At 44.3% G+C, this 16,614-nt stretch overlaps 1 protein-coding gene across 1 annotated transcript in view; it reads left to right on the top strand.

The window, feature by feature from the left end:
• Positions 1 to 16,614, top strand: part of DNAAF8 (dynein axonemal assembly factor 8) — a 96,402-nt gene that overhangs the window by 48,906 nt on the left and 30,882 nt on the right. Inside the window, exons 14-20 of the mRNA XM_063343609.1 lie at positions 269 to 385; positions 2,561 to 2,705; positions 4,861 to 5,158; positions 7,901 to 8,007; positions 11,257 to 11,411; positions 12,770 to 12,917; positions 15,725 to 15,856. Coding sequence (XP_063199679.1) covers positions 269 to 385; positions 2,561 to 2,705; positions 4,861 to 5,158; positions 7,901 to 8,007; positions 11,257 to 11,411; positions 12,770 to 12,917; positions 15,725 to 15,856 — 1,102 coding nt within the window. The remainder of the gene's footprint in view (positions 1 to 268; positions 386 to 2,560; positions 2,706 to 4,860; positions 5,159 to 7,900; positions 8,008 to 11,256; positions 11,412 to 12,769; positions 12,918 to 15,724; positions 15,857 to 16,614) is intronic.

Raw genomic sequence — 16,614 nt, 5'->3', positions numbered from 1 at the left:
TGTTGGAGAGTCCCTGGGTTGGACCCTGGGAATGTTCAGACTCTCAGGAAGCAGTTGCAGGTTCATATTCTTGGGATATCACTTAATTGTAACTAGTGGTACAGTTGTAAGAAAGAAAATGATGGGTAACACCACCGGACTAATGAGGTTAATCTGTTAATGTGCATCATTATGTACTCTCTAGCCATAAAATACTATTTTTTCCTAGCCCTTTATTTTGAGGGCTCAGGATAATGTACAAGTAAGAGCTGTCCTTTGTGCATTTCAGGCAGTGGAGAAGGTGTTTGCGGTGCCAAATGGATTTTACTGGCAGACAGTTGAAACTGAGGAAGAATACTTCCCTAACAGCAGCGACATTGAGGCTTGCAGGGATACAGACGCTGAGGTAAAAAAACCAAACCACTCCTTTCTGACTCGTGGGATGATGTGGGAAGTTGAGAGATGATTAAGTGACCCAGAATATTTCAGTCTTGACGTTTGGTACAAATACTGATCCTGAAGTATTTCTTGCTCAGACCTAAATATATCAGCTGAGTATTTTGTGTCATTGGTATTGATGTGCTGATTGCTCTGAGCCACAGAAGATGAAACTATATGAAATGTGCGGGTTGAAGAAATTGCTACCAACCAGGTGCAAATCAGTAACAGTAGACAAAATTTTGATAAGCCAAAACCACTTGACTGCAAGCCAATATACAACACAACTTCAACTTGCACTCAGAAACATTCCAAAAAATTTTGGAAGCTTCTGGCACTACCTGCCTGACCTACAGTAACTGTGTGTGTGTTGTATGAACAAGTAGAAAGGAATTCTATTTTAATGACCCCAGAAGAAGAGGTTAAGGTAACTTAAAATAGCTGATCTTTACCTCTGTTTAGGAGTGCATACCAAACTGCACTAGACCTCCACAACACAAACCATAGCGTCTTTGATCTGACAGTTCAGTTCCCTGTTAGCATTGATTCAGGGAGATGCACGTTTATTAAGTTCCTCCTGAAGACCACAGCGAGCCCAACCAGTTGCTGAGAGTGTACCAGGCTTGCTCCTGGAAGATGCTTGAAGTCCACAATTAGGAGCTGAAGATACTTGGTGCGCTCGGGAAACGCCTCATGTCTTCGTTACAGTTCCTCGACTGCTGTTAATGGATCCCTGCGGACCTTCTTGCAGCAATGGCAGGATGCTCTGGAAGGGAAGGCAAGCCAGGAGCTGAGGCTGACAGCAAGGCAGGCAGGACCGGTGACCTCACCGTCACAGTGCAGTCCCACGCTACCCAAGAAAGAAGAGGAGAGCAGGGCCAGCCAAGAGGTCGCAGTGACAAGGCCAAGCCAGAAAGTCACATCAGCGTGTTAGGAGAACAGCCAGAATCAGTGACATATGAGACTGGACCAAGGCATACCTGCAACAAAGCTCAGACGGGGACCAAAGCCAAGCGCCTGGCTCCCAAGCAAAGGGGAGACAGGCAGCTACTGAGGTTTCTCAATGCTGGATCACTGCGTTATCAAAGCTGGCCCTGAGCCCGGGCAGCCAAGCCCCAGGGACTCTCTTACCAGCTACAGAGTCCTTACTGGCTGCTGTGAATATTGGGTTAATATCAGGAGAGCTTGAGCTAGACAAACATAAAGAAATAGAGCTTTTATTCCTAATTAGACTACTTTTTTATGATTTGAGTAAATTTATATCTTCATTTATCATGATGGTATAAGCCCCATAATGTGTTTATGGGCAAGTAGCATTTCATTTAAAGTGTCCAATAGTGATGAATTCATTTGGCGTTCGCTGCAGCCATAAAGCGTGCTGCTGGGGATAGCGTCGTGTTGCGTTTCAGCCAGGAGAACCATGCACAAATTTGAGGCCAGTACAATCACGCTTCTCTGATGTACGGCTAGACAATTTATTACCCCCAGCACCACACCACGTCCCGTCGTAAAGCACCTGCTTTCTGAAACAATATGTTCCTTCTGATGGGAAAATAATAGTAATTTGCTTCACTTTTGGATATAAACATTCAGTACGTGTTGGTGTATGTCTTCCCCCATGCAAGAATGGGCTGAAATGGATTCGTCTGGTGAAGAAGATTTCAAATGTAAATTTGGGACTGTACCAGTGGTGTGTCTGCCTTTTGATATTTTTATTTTATTTTTTTTCATGTTGGCACTTTTGTAGGTATAAAGAAACAACCAGTTGGTCTATTATTATTGTATAATTATTATTGATTCTGTGATTTAATCATCCTTCTGTAGTATGCAAAGTTAAACACCAGGAGCGATACGCTTCAGTCTCTGCCCCAGAGAGCTTGTGGTTTTCTACTAGTAGGTTTATGTGACAAAAAGCGCAATTATATCAGCAGAAATAGATTCGCTCATAATTATCACAGATAGTTATGATTCAATCTGAAGCTAAGAGCCTACTGTGCTGAACTGCACGTAAACATAAAAGAAAGCCTCTTTCCAATGTAGATAAGTCACAGGAACTAAAGGTGAGTGGAAGAGATAGAGCTGTGTGGTCATTGAGGGCTTGGAAGCATTTGGCTCATTCCTCCGATGTGCTCTTGCTGTTCAGGTTGCCATGGTGCTGCTGTTTGAAACTCTCTTCCGAAGTCCCCTGGCCACCCATCACATGTTGCAGCTGGTACTCGGTTCTGGGCTGGATATCTGTGGACTCCGCCTGCTCTATCCCCAGCGGGATGTGCTGCTCTCTAGCTCAGGTGAGGTCTAGTCTTCCTGCAGAGATTCCATCATGTGGCGAGATGGAGGTGAAAGCAAAGATCTGTAAATCTAAGGCGAAGAGTGATGTGGTGCTGTGGGCATAGGGGAGAGGGGATCGAATTTACAGGAGGGGTGCTTTATCAGTTCCTGTGTCTTTCCCAAAAGAAATGATAAAAGGTTTTGGGCTGTTTCTTTCCATCTGTTCCCAGTGTTGAATTTTTAACCCTTGATACAAAAAGTGTCTCAAACCACTTTAGCTGTTGTTCCTTTGCAGTGAGCTTTCCCAGATTGCAGTGCCCTAAGCTCGAAAGTTAGACTTATTTGAGTTAAATTTACTAAATCAGTTCTCACTGATTTTCCTGAAGATTTTAACTGCAGAAAATCCAGCCTTCCCCTTCCACAATTCCCCCCATCCCATTGCCTATGGGACTTCAGAAGCATGCGCAAAAGTACTGATCTAGTCACCCTGTGGTTGCGTTGGCTGATAAGCCATCACCAAAATGTCATGTTTGCTGATAGAAGATGGTCTGAGATGTGAGACCAAGAAGATAAGGTAAACAAAAATGATATGGGTCTCAGAACTCAAATCACTAAGTCTTTAACGTTTGACACCATGAATGGTGGCATGTACCATTCAAGTTTTTATTTTTTTCCATTTGTGAAATAGAGATAATAAAGCCTGTCTTAAACCGTGTATGGAATATTATTAGTTGCCAATGCAATATAACCCTAGAGGAACAGGCGTTGCATTAGTCGCAAAGTACAGCGATTGCCTCTGCAGTATAGTATCGCTTTTACTTCCTTTTATGCCAAGAACTTCTCCTGGAAGCTTTGTATGTGACACCATCAGGAATACAGGCAATCCATTTCTCTTGGGGAAAGCTGTAGGCAGGCTGAGAGTGGAGAAATGGGTTTCCTTTTCCTCATGCGGAAAGTGAGCGAAGACCAGCTTAATTGGAGAAAAATTCTTCAGTTTCCCTGCCCCCCTTTTTCCATTTGAAAACAATAGGAGCGGACTGCCTTAGAAATGGGATTGCAGTCGGAGTTGGCTCAGCGCTGTGCACGTAATACATTTGTACTGATAGCTGGAGAAATGAAGAAGGACTCCAGAAATGAATAAGAAAACCATAAAATCACCAGTCATTAGGAGATGACAGGCAGCAGATGTGCTTCAATGCTCTGTACCATGCACCATTATTTAGGAACATTTCATACGAAGAGACAATTCATTTGAGCTGAAAACTGCTGTATGAGTTTGTAAATTAGATTTTTACCCTTAGCTTGAAAACTTAAAAATGATTATTTTAAATATTTACAGCTAGTTTCTCCATTATCTACCTGCTCTGCAGACTTGGCTTCTGGCTTCTGATTCTTATGCAACAAATGATGTAATTGAATATGTTTTTAAACCTTAGGGAAGAAAATGGCACACCTTGCTGCTTTTTCTAACATCTGTGGCAAGAACTGTGGAGGAGCCAAACTTGCTCTTTTTCTGGGGTTATTTATTGGACCCCAACCATGCTGACAGTAGACATGGAGAAAGGTTTGCCAGAGACATAGGGAAGAGTTTTTGCAGAAAATAAGGGAAGCCACAGTTCAAGTCCTGGCAGGGGAATAAGGGCAGCTAGTTAAATATTTGCCTGGCTACATCATCTTACAACATAGCACAAAATCTCTATTTGATGCAGAAGGAAATAATCTAGAACAGAAGTCCACAAATTTCCAGTTTGTGACCCCATTCCCAGTTTTCCCATCTCTAATGAAAATTACAGGAAACGTCCCTCTCCTCAGGCCCAGGTTCTTCTCATGTCTTGCCTTCAATCCCCCAACTTTCCTTGGGGGCATGAGCAACTTCCACAAGAAGTTAAAGTGCTGACTTCTAGTGGTTCAGCTGCTCTCTAGTAACTAACCCTGGGCACGCTCCTTTCCACAGCAAGTATGAGGCAACAGACTCCTCTTTCTTTAACAGACTACCTTGAATAATCTCAGATTTGCTCTTGGGTAAACACGTGCAGCTGGTTGCCAGCATGTCACCCCCAGGACAGGTAACCAGTAGGTTATTTTGACTAAGTCTGAAAGGAGCACTTGAGTGGAATGAATGACTTTGGGGCAGGTTGTTCCATGTTTTAGTCATGTGTATGTTGTCTTTCACAGAAAAGCTCCCTTCTTCCTATACTTCAAAGCCCGGCAAGGTGCCACCAGTGCTGGCATTAGGCGTGAGGGGGCCTAAAGCACGTAGCACCTTACAGAATGTCTTCGGGCCATCTGACCCCCAGCTGGCGAGTGTGACGGACTGCGGTTCCATCAATGCCATCTACTGCAGGAGCCAAGCGGAGCCTCTTCTCTACCTGCCCCACCTGGACAGCCGTGTGCACAGGGAGCTGTGCCTCTGGTTTGGAGGGAGGGTTGCTGGTGTCCTGGATCCGGCTTCCCGGTGCAGCAGCACAGCAAGGTGATGGCCCTGGGTGTATTTGAACTGTGGTGGCTGTCACAGGCAGTGGGACATGGAGGCCGGGCAGGCACACAGCCAGTGTACTCTGTCTTTACTTCTGCTGAAGGTTTCAGTGAATGAGAGTGCAGGGTGGGAACAGACTTTTATATTTCCAAACCAGTTACTAGAGTCTACAAAAGTCCCTCTCTCACGGGACTGTCTCCTCTGCAGCACGTAATAGGTGTGTCAAGGTGTTGGGTGTGGGACTTCTGCAGTTGCTTCTCATCACTTGTTCCCTGGTAGCTAGGTCTGTAGTCCATACACTTGCAGCACCTGCTCTTGGGCCCTCTGTGCCTGAAACATCTGATCAGACTGATTTGAGACCTCCTCCAGCTGTGCCTGGTGCTGCAGAAGTGTGGCCCTTTGCTAGAAAGCTCTGCTCTAGCTTTGCCTTGTGTCCTTTCCATATCAACCGATTAGAGATAAGGGGCTTCAGGTGGAAAAGGCTCTTTGGAGGATTATGACAGAGGTGTGTGAAAATGAAGGGTGGATTATAAACTTTTAACTCTAGCAAACAGCATGAGAAATGCAATTTAGGAGCTGATGATATAGGAGTAAGGTGCCAAAAAGTGCTGGGAATAACTGACATGCAGGAGTTGGGAATCTCACTGTCAGATGGGTCTGGATATGGCCGCAGAGGGAACTGGGCTTTTGAGCCATCTATGAATCCACCATGGAACCCAGACCGCCTGTGCTCTGCTGCCTAGTGCTACAGGGAGAGGGGGCTACAGCTCCCACAGACTCACTTTTTCTGTTTTGGACAGAAATTGATTTACCTACTGTTTTTTAATCTTTAATCTGGTTTATAACATTGATGTTGGGCTGCCAGAATGCCTGCTGTTGGCCTTGCTCAGCAGAGCAGGGGCGCGTGAGGGAAAGGGGACAGTGGCAGGGAGCAGAGCTGTGGAAGCTGGCACTGAGCAGCCCTTGCACACCACCGCCACCGAGGCAGAGGAAAGGCTGGATCAGTAGCTTGGACTCTCTTGCGCTCCTTCCCAGCACTCTTTTCCCAAACCTCTCTGCAGTTTTTCCTTGATGAAGATGAGTGCTTTCTACAGCACAAAACCATCACTTCCCTTCCTGATGATCTTGCAACTTCCTGGACAGAGACTCGAACCTGAGGACGCAGGAAGCACATTTAATCCTGTGTGCGTAAATGAAGGGCTCTGCTGCACTCAAAGGTCCCTTTCCTCTGGAGGATGAGAGTAGTCTGGCCTGCAGAGGGAAGAAAAGAGGCACTTTTCTCTTTTTGGCTGCTGAAAGACACCACTGGGGTTCTTCCAAGCACAGGTAGATCTGTGGCTTGAAGCATTTATTTTACAGTGCTTTATCAAAAGATTTGGCTTAGGGCTTCAAGGAATTTCCACCAACTGGGAAAATACCAAACTACGTATCCCCGCTCCCTGACTGTCGTACTTGTCACACTGGCCTGTGTAATCACAGGGGATGCCAGCCTCTACGCTGGGGTTTTCAGGCCCTGGGCATCTCCTTTTAATGTTGCTGACATGAATAAAGGATGCTGGATTGAAACTCCCCCGCAGAAAGCTCGGACAAGGCCCTGCAACTGCAAGTTCTGGACAGGTTTTTAAAGATACCTTGTGATCCTGGATGCTGGGTGCAGCACGGCACACTGTGTCAGTGGCAGCAGGCTGGAGGTGAGATAGTCTGCGGTCCTGTCGGTGCTTTCTGCAGAGTGGCAAAGTGCACCCATGTAGAATTAATCTGATGCTCGTGGAAGCGTTGTGTGTTAGAGTTCAGTTCTGCTGCACCATGAACAGTAACTCTCATCAGTTTACTTTTAAAATTTGAAAAAAAAATCAATTTGGCAAAGTTTCATTCTCTTTATTTATTTGTTTGTTTTCCTCAGGGATGCTTTTTTCCTCTTACAAAGGTGATGAATTCTGTTCCTCTGTTATAACTTAGCCGGTCCAGAGTGGCGCTACGTTCTAAATAACGCACTTGTCTTTCTCCTGATGCTGGTAATTTGGTCTATTGGGAGACAAGAATATAAACTGGAACTCAGATTGCGCTTTTCAGATTAGACTTGCAAATGCCGTGGTCTCCTGGGAGTGAAGGAGCAGGATGTATTCCAGCCAGCTCCGTGGTGGCACGGGACGAGGCAGGCAGGTTTGCCTGAGCAGCCTGCGCTTCACAGACCCAGTCAAACCGTTTCACAGGCTGCAGTTTGTGCTGCTGTCAGTCCCTGGCTTTCAGAACCACACCTTATGTTCTCTGTGCTGTGATTTGGTCCTTTTGGGTATGCGGGAACGTTGTAGAGGTTTCACTGCCATGAACATCTCTGCCAGACTTGATTGTGCTTGTTGCTCAACATGAACCTTTAAAACTGGTTAAATTCTGGCTAAAGAACCAAAAATGAATAGCAACTATGATGCGTCTGTGGGTAGGAAAAGTTCTGGTAACAAAGCCTGACATATTTCTGGATTCCCAGATTTCTTTGCCAAGCCAGCTACTTTGCATTAGCTGCTTTTAATTGAATGCAGAGAGTCTTGGAGGGAATAATATGAAAAAATGTTCAGTCAGACAGACCTTGATGCAGCTCATGTCATGGACAAGTGATTGAAATGGCTTTTCCAGTAAAGCAGTTTTACCAGAGAAGCTTTTGTGGCCCTGGGTTTGTTGCAGAAAGTAGGTTTGAGTCAGAACCCGGCGTAACAACTTTTAATATTTATTGTTTTTCCTTAGCTCTCAGAGTCCTTCATCGCCTAGGGCAGAAGCTAATGAAGAAAAGGTCGATCTCCAAGGCGTGGTGGTGTGTCGACCTCCAGCGATGCTTGTCTCAACTACCAAAGGTCAGTGTTAGGGAATGAATCTTGGGGTTTTGTGGTTCTCCTTCGCTGACAATATTACCTTACTCCAGCCCACCCGTTTCAGGAAATCCTGCCTCCCTGGATTGCTCAGTGCTGTGACCTGGCCAGTTCTAGAGCCAGGAATTAATTTCTAGTGAAACAGTGTCGTCTAAAATGAAATGACAGAGGAATGTTATCACCTCATCCTCCTCGTGGGAGTGGCTGCTACAGTCCTGTAGGCTGCTTAGATTTCACTGAAGGGTATAAAAAGGAAAAAACAAAGAAACCACCCTATGGGAAATCTCTGCATGTAGGGGCCTGTTCATAAAGAAACAGTCATGTGAAGACCTAACAGTGGCCTTAAACTGCATCTTTATCTGATTAGAGATTATCTGCCTCTACTGGTGAAGAGTCGAGTATAATCATCGTGGGTATGAAATGATTAAGACTTTATTCAGGGCAGGACTGATCACTCAATCAGAAAAGAAAGCACTTCATGGGGCTAATATTAACTGGCTGTCACCTGGCTCTACCCAAAGTCCTCTTTTCCCTTTGTAGGAGTAGTCTTCTAGCTTCTGAATTCGTACCTAGCTACCAGCAAGCTGTGTTCAAGGGAAACCTGCCAAGGCGTGCAGGCCTTATAACAGGCTAAGAGGGATCTGAGTGGTGTAGGGGTGTCTCTTGTAGAAAGCCAACGTGCTGACAGTCACAGCAGATCTCAGGCACAAGCGATTTTTAGACAATGCTGTTAGAGTATTGCTATCTGGTTTCTACTCTCACAATTGAGCATAGTTTCACAGGAAAAAAAAAAACCAAAGCCTGAGGGGAGTGAGTGGAAGCTCAGCAGCTGTTGGGGAGAAGATGGCAGAAGGAAAGCAGGATTGTACGGACAGAGAAAGAAGGCATGAAAAATTATATTGTTAAAGGAAAGAATGTATGAGAAAAGAATGAAAGCATAAGCCAAAAAGATGAAGGGAGCAGAAAGTAACACAGAGGATGACAGAAAGAAAATGGAGAAGCGAAAAAGAAAAAAAGAAAAGTCTCACCTTTTGTCATCTTTTGAGATACGCTCTTATAACTTGTCTAACTGGGCGTGCTAACTCAGGTATCTTGGCAGTCAGCCATTGTCTCTGCGTTATTTGGGATTGGTATTGATGGCAGCTGGTTGCTGCTGATGGAATGAGTCACATTTTCTGCCTCCCCTTCCTTTTATGGACATTAATGATTCACATCTGATGTGGGCTGCTGAGTTACACCACACCACGTTCCATCTGTATTTGGGCTCAGGAAGTCACTTTCACGCTTTGCTCCTCAGATAGATAACTGTATCCTGACTCTCAGAAGAGAAGCTGAAAATTTGGTCTGGGAGCAGACACCCTCTGGGGTTGTAAGGAAAGGAAACCTCTACTGACTCCTTCCCTCAGGTCTCCAGCAGCTTCTCCTGGAGATGGGAAGATATACTCATGAAGAGCATGCAGAACAGCTCTATTGCTACTCCCACCAGATATATCTGCTCCTTCTCAGTAATCAAAGTTTTACTGACCCTAGCAGGTATTCTTGTTGGTTTGGGATACGTGTATGTGAAAAAATGTTTTTATAAAAGTTTTATCAACTAGAGAGGAACCAAACTCTTACCACCTGTAACCCTAAGTTTTGACAGTTCACATGTAATGAATGTGGCAGTAATGTCAGTCTGGCTCAAAGCCTGCAAAATTAAAGCTATAAAGCCAAATAGAAATTTTAGGCAAAGAAACTGCCTGTCCCATCCTTAGTAATAAACACAAGCTTTCCCTTGTTTTGTTGCCATTGCTTTGAACTACCAGGCTGAGCCCTGGTCAGGTTCTTGGGGGGGCAGATATTCATATTGTAAAGTCTGGAACTGAAAGAAACATTCACTGCTGATAGTCCTACCCCCAAAACCAAGTGTAACTGGGACACAGAGACTAAAATACTGCAACGTCATTATATTGTTCAGGTGGAGCTAAGAGAAACTAACAAGACAGTATAGAGGAAACCCATGTAGAAGTGGCAGGGGTTTGGACCTAGGTGATCTTTAAGGTCCCTTCCAACGCAAACCGTTCTATGATTCTGTGATTTGTCTTCAGAGCTTGCTCTTGGCAAGTTATGGAGACCTGAATGTACATTGTGTACAGAAAAAAAGCTGTATTGGGATTAGGACAGTGTAATAATAAAGATGATGGTAAAAGCAGAGACCCAAGATAAGATTAGAACAGAGCAAAGACCTTGGGTAGATCAGAGGCTTCAGGGAAATGTCTTGAGCTTGTCCTATAGTATCTAAGATGGGGCATAGACAGTGCTCAGGAGATCTTGTAGGCTCTTTCTCCTTGCTCACAGCACGTGTTGCCACCCTGTTGGCAGTGAGCTTGGGGTTCAACTTAGGAAACAGGAGTCTAAAGACCCAAGGTTCTAACCCAATGTAAATTCCAGTTGCTTCTACAACCTTATCTACTGGGATGAGGGATACGAGGAGACCATAAGCAGCCAGACCTAGTGGATGAGAATCAGGTAGGAGAGAGCAGGCTGGTACCATTATCAAGATGGCCAAGGACAGGAAGCTGTGAAGCCAGAGATGATACCAAACCAGAGTGAGGTGAGGTCACGATCACAGGCTGGTCAAAGACTCAGGAGCCTGTGCCACAAGGCAAGCTCTGGGGTGAAGGTTGAAGACAGAACTAAAGAGGAGACAAGAAGGAGCAGAAGGTAGCGCTGAAAAAGATTGTAGAAGCTGGCTACAGGCTAGGACCACCAATAATAGCAGAGAGGAATGGCTGGGGTTGCTTTATGTGCTTTTTAGTGGACAAATTGCCAGTTGGTCTTGTTGACCTTATTTAGTTACTCATCAGTGTGGCCAGTCGGCTTGCCAGTTTAAGGGTAACAGCTCAAACGCAGCCCGGCGGGGGCTGACGCACAGCTAGCACGTGAGCCGAGAGACAGATACCTCAAAGACAGATGAATAGCTCATAGATAGCTAGAGAGACCTGATGAGACAGACTATCTGGGGTAGATGATTCATAAAGATGTTACTGATGATGCCATAAGCTTTTTCCATTCTGGGTTGGCTTCCGATAGCAGTCATTATGAGCTGGATAGAGCAAATAAACCGTAAAATACAGTGTCACCATTTGGGATGTGCTTCAAGTTGGAACTAGCCACTGTGAGAGTTGCCTTGCATTGATACCACAGCTTCTGTGGGAATAACATGCTGCTTTTCTTACCCTCTTTTTGATCTAGGGGACATCATTTTGATTGTGTCACCTGTGGTATCTCCTCATGCGTACGGTAGTGTGATTTCGGGCTGTACCCGTCAGGGGTTTGTTCTGCAAGGAGTCAGACAGCTGCAGCTTTTGCCCAAGCAGGCCGTCGCGCTGAGCATGACAAATCATCAGGTACTGGACAGAACGCCCAGCGCAGCTGTACACCTTGGGTTACCAGTTGTTCTGCAGCTAATTATGCTGTGAGTTTATGGATGTGTGAGCCGACACTCCTCTACTAAGTGTTCTCAAGGACACTTATTCTCTCTTTACTAGCTAGCGAGCACTCATGTTCTTTGTATTCCTGTGAGTGGTGCTCTGGTGGCTTTCAGTGCTGTCTTTTTTTCCTTAGTAGGAAAAATCCACCAGGCCTCAGCCTCTCACTGGGAACAGAAGTGTAAATTCATAATCCGGCCTCCTCCTACGAAGACAAACATGAATTTTACCATTGCTCTCAAAATAAGAAAGAGCAGGCAGTAGCCACATAAACCAAAACAACAATTTCTGATCTGCAAACGTGTATTCAGGAGAATAGCCTTCATCTAACGGACTGATGTTTGATTATGTACTCCACAGGCCCTCTGGGACTGCTTAGGGCTTTTCAGCATGAAGTCCCCTGGTTTAATGCATTCCAGATGGGTTGCGAAAAGAGCTTTCCTATTGTCAAAAATAATAACTTTTTTTTTCTTTTTCTCTAAAGCTCTAACACGATGATAGATTTGCGTTAAGAGTGCAGTTGGCATTTTGACAAGTCAGCCTAATCCTAAATGTAAGATTCCAGTCAAAATTAATGTATGCAAGAAGTCCAGTTCTGCACTTCTTACACGATAAATCACCCAGGAATCATATGACACTTTCCCTTCCAAAGCACTGGACCCCTTACTTTAAATTATCATGCTTAGGGCTGTTTGCTGGGTCGATCAGGAAATGCATCCTTTTGCGAATGGAGCTGTGTACAAAGCCCCTCTTTTCTGCTTGTTCTGTGATCAAGCCTGCGGAATAGCACTGTCCCTGCCCATCATGTTTTGCAGAATAAACATAACTTATTTATGGAATACTGCAGCCCAAATAGCCAATTCTTTGGAGCATTCTCCTAAATGGCTATTTTAGAAGTTAACAGCAGCAACTATCGCTTCAATGTGCTGTTTGGAGCTGAACGTTTCTAAAAAATCATCCCTTCATTTGGGACTCAAGATTGTTTTTGCATGAGTGACTTAGGATGGTACCACATATCAGCTGAGTTATAACTGTTGTGGTTTTAGTCCAGCCCAGTTGCGGGGCAGAACATTTTAATGTTAAGTCTCTATCCCTGAGGTTTAAATTAAGTTTCTCTGTCTCATGAATAGATGACGCATGAACACCTAGTTATTGGAAGTTACTGTGGCTCAGCTGGTGAGCTTTATCTTGTTATGCCATTGTAACTTAACTGTTTGCCTGAGCCCTGTAGTGATTACATCTGCATTTAGAGTCTAATCTGGCCCTCATTATTTCAGATTGCTGTATTTTGCCCTAGTAAGATTTCAAGCTCAGCTGATACTAGTTCTGCAAGAGGAGACCTCTCTGCTGAACCACACGTGCACTGTCTCGTTTTGTTGCTGAGAAGAGAGAATGCTAGCCATCACATTCCTGTGTTGGTAAAAGGTAATGCTTTCACTGCTCAACAACCTCGGAAAAGAAGGCTTGTGTGTCAGTGTGTGTGAGCTAAACACTTACAGTCTAATCACAGCTGTTACATTGTGGGAAAGATTTATTGAGAATATCAGGGCCTGATAGTTTTGCTGGACTTATTTCCAGACCAACACGTAAATCAGTCACTACTACATATCCAACAGAGCAGGTTGGTCTTTGTCAGTTGTTTGATCTTTAGCACTGGAGTCCCCTTGAACTTAGAATCATAGAGTAACTCATGTTGGAAGGGACCTCAGAAGGTCTCTCATTCAATGTCCTGCTCAATACAGCGTCAGCAATGAATTCAGATAAGGATGCTCAGGGCTTTTTTCAGTCAGGTCTTGAAAATCTGCAAGGACGGAGGTTCCTCTGCCTCTCTGGGCCTTTGTTCCAATGCTTGACCATCCTTATGGGGAACTAGTTTTCCTTTATGTCAAGTTGGAACCTCCTGTGTTTGAATTTGTCAGCCTTGTCTCTTTGGCTTCCCACTGTACACCTCCATAATGGGCCTGGCTTCATCATCCTCCTCTTAGGTCTTCTTATTGCAGAGAGAGGTGGGGTAGCAAAAATATGTATGTGCCACAGAGCCTGAGGATAGCACCTGATCTTATCAACCTCCGCCCTGAGTTCTGCGTACTTGTGACTTCCAAGCATCTGAACTGTAGCTCATTTTATATTTAGGGACTGCCAAAACCCAGACCAGTTACTGCCCCAAATCTTCTTGCTTGAGTCAGACTCTGTTCTGAGGCTCTGGTTCAGGAAAAACGTTATTTGGTTTTCTTAAGGATGAGCTGACATTGGTCCCACAAGCAACAGCAGTGATCAGTAGGGAAAAAAGAACTCGCCCTGCCTGCTTCTTCCTGCTCTGGCAGTGGGCACGTTGTCTGCAGCAGGAGAATCCATTCCTGCATCTGTTTTCCTGCAACCTTCCCTTCAGACACCACTGCTGAGAGAAGGGGATGGCTGTTGCTGACCCCTCCATTAACACCACCACAAATAGCTCCTGACGGAGACATTCATCCACTGCCCGATTGCTTCCTTTAATCTATCCACAATAGAAAGGAACATTTAGAAGTTTGGGGGGCGGGGGGGGCTGGAAGACAATTCAAAAAGTCCTCTGCTTTTTCTCCTGAGAGTATCACAGAATGTTCTGAAAACATGTGCAGACACAGTGGATTAATCATGGCAGACTAATTACAGCACCATGTCACACACCCAAGGAAAGTTGCTCATTAAAGAAGTACAGTTTCTGCTGCTTTTCTCACAGAGTGTCCCAGATGATGTTTACAGTGTTCGTGTTTTGCATGGGGAAATTTCCACTAGAAATATAAAGGTGGGCACCAGAACAAAGAGTATTCCGGAAAGGTAGAATGTTTTCCGTCATTGTAGAGAACTTGGTTTTATTTTCCTTTGCTTGTAGACAGATTTTTCAAATGTTTCTTTCCACGTGTTCTGTGGTTGCTTCGGAACTGATCCAGAGAGATACCTTATTCCACATTCCAGAGCCCTGGAGAGGGGAAGCTGATGTTCTTGCCACATAACCTTTGGTTTGGTCTCTGGGAAGCGTAGAATAGCACTAGGATTTGAGTAGGATAAACACCACATTAAGAAGTTTTGCATTTGTAATCAGTACCCCTGAAAAGTAATTACACCTTCAAGGGTCTTCAACCCTGTTCAATTTTCAAAGCAAGGAAAAATTCAACAATTGCTCCTGAGATAGAACAGATAGATAGGTGTCTTTGGGTCATGGATGTCTGTCTTGAGGATCAAACACGATAAATTTTTGTCCAAGCTTTACTTTTTACCGTGCATTGAGTTTGAATAAACAGCAGGTAATGCTGCTGTGGCAGCGGTGGCACGTTTTTTGGCTGCTCACGCCACCTGAAAAGCAGATAGGTGATTGTCAGTGATATGAGCTCAAATCTCTTGTCAGTGCTACGTTTGACATCTGAGGTTTGCCATCAGCCTCTAGCGCTAATAATCCATTTCCCATGCTACGCTACAGTGAATTTTTGACAGGCTCGTGTGGTAGAAAGCAATCAAATATATATGAAGTAATTTAAAAAATAACAAGCCTTTAAAACTGTGGTGTGAAATACTATTACAGAAGGCCGAAGCAATTGTTGTGGAAGTGTATGATGTGCACTGCCAACCTTTTCAAGGAAGAACGAGAACTGAGAGACTGGTAGTTGCAAGCATTTAGTGTCTGTAAATGTGTCGTGGAATTGGATATTTTCCAGACTGGGAGTTAGATGGACTGGGAGGCAACGCCTCTGTGGCCGCGTGGTGCTGTGTCGGATGCGGGACACTGGCCTTACACCTTGAGGTGTAAGACACCTTGAGGGCTGCACTCGAGCACTGGGCTCAGGATTTGTGACTTTTCTTCCTTGTGGACAACAGTTTATTTAAAACACTTCATTCTAATTCAAGACCTGTGGAGTATCTTCTATGCATTTGTTCCACATTTCAGTTCGCAGCAGGAGTTAGGAGGTAATAGAAACAGCTGGGGTGTGCTGGTCATGAAGCAGAAGTGTCTCCAGAGAAAGCTGTGGCCAAGCCTCAATTTTCAACAGCTCCTCGCCCCATGGTAAACTAATACGATTTGGGGGAGAGGGGATGATTCGGTTGCATTTCATGTTTCTTAGGTAAGCTCAGCATGGCCCATGTTAATGTCTCTGTAATGGAACTGTGGCCAGAAAAACCCAACTAAGAAGAGTGATTTCATGTCAGATTGCATCGGAGCTCTGTATTCTTCCTGTTTTCTTTCCTTCTGTGCGCAGGACTGATGAATGAACTGGCCAAGCAAGGCCTCCTTGACAACGGGCAGAGCAGCCTCCGCGCCGCTGCTAGGCTGGACCCCGCCGTGTGTTTTCATGGGGTTCCTTACACCTGGACCTTGCTGCGGGCGCTGGGTAGGTCAAACCTGCGGGAAATGCATTATTGTGGCTTTTATAAGGTCTGACAACCTCATTAGGGGATTTTCCTGATTTAGGAACATTAGGAATATGCTTGTTGTCTATAATAACTCGTTTAGTGTTCCGCTGTGCATCAATCATAGTAACTCTAATTGGATGTCTTCTGCTGCTGGGTAATGAATGGAAGAATCAATAGGAGAATGAAACGGAAATACCTTTTTTAAATAAATTAAAAAATATGTGGAAAAATAAATTATTTAAATACGACATGATAACAACCAATTAAGACCACTTAAACCTACCATAATTAAAAGATTAATATCCAGTCAATACATATTTATTGCCATAGTTTCAAGAGAAGTCAAAATATTAAAATGAGATAAATTGGTGGTTAAGTGTGTAAAACTACAGTTTGCTGAAGTGATAGATGTTGGCAGCTGTAGTTCTTCTGTAGGCACAAGAGAAGGCACTTTTTCATTTCGTTTTACTCAGATGTTCTTAGTTTTAGTTTATACAGTTGAATTCACTTCAGAAACTCATTTATTCAAAGCTGGGAAATTGATAGGACTTGAAAAAGCAAGTAAATGTGATTTCTGTTATAAATATATGATTCAAAAGGGTAGGAGAGTCTTAAACCTACCAGTTCTGTACACTGGGAGGTCATGGTAACCAGATGTTTATTTCACTAACTACAGGTAGTGTTTTCTTACGTATTCAGCAGGTTAATATAGTTTTATTTAACTAATTAATTTATT

The sequence above is a fragment of the Chroicocephalus ridibundus genome, chromosome 8 (genome assembly GCF_963924245.1).
Source record: "Chroicocephalus ridibundus chromosome 8, bChrRid1.1, whole genome shotgun sequence".
Classification (NCBI taxonomy): domain Eukaryota; kingdom Metazoa; phylum Chordata; class Aves; order Charadriiformes; family Laridae; genus Chroicocephalus; species Chroicocephalus ridibundus.
Note: the sequence above shows the minus strand (reverse complement) of the source record. Positions and strands in the feature narration are given on the sequence as shown.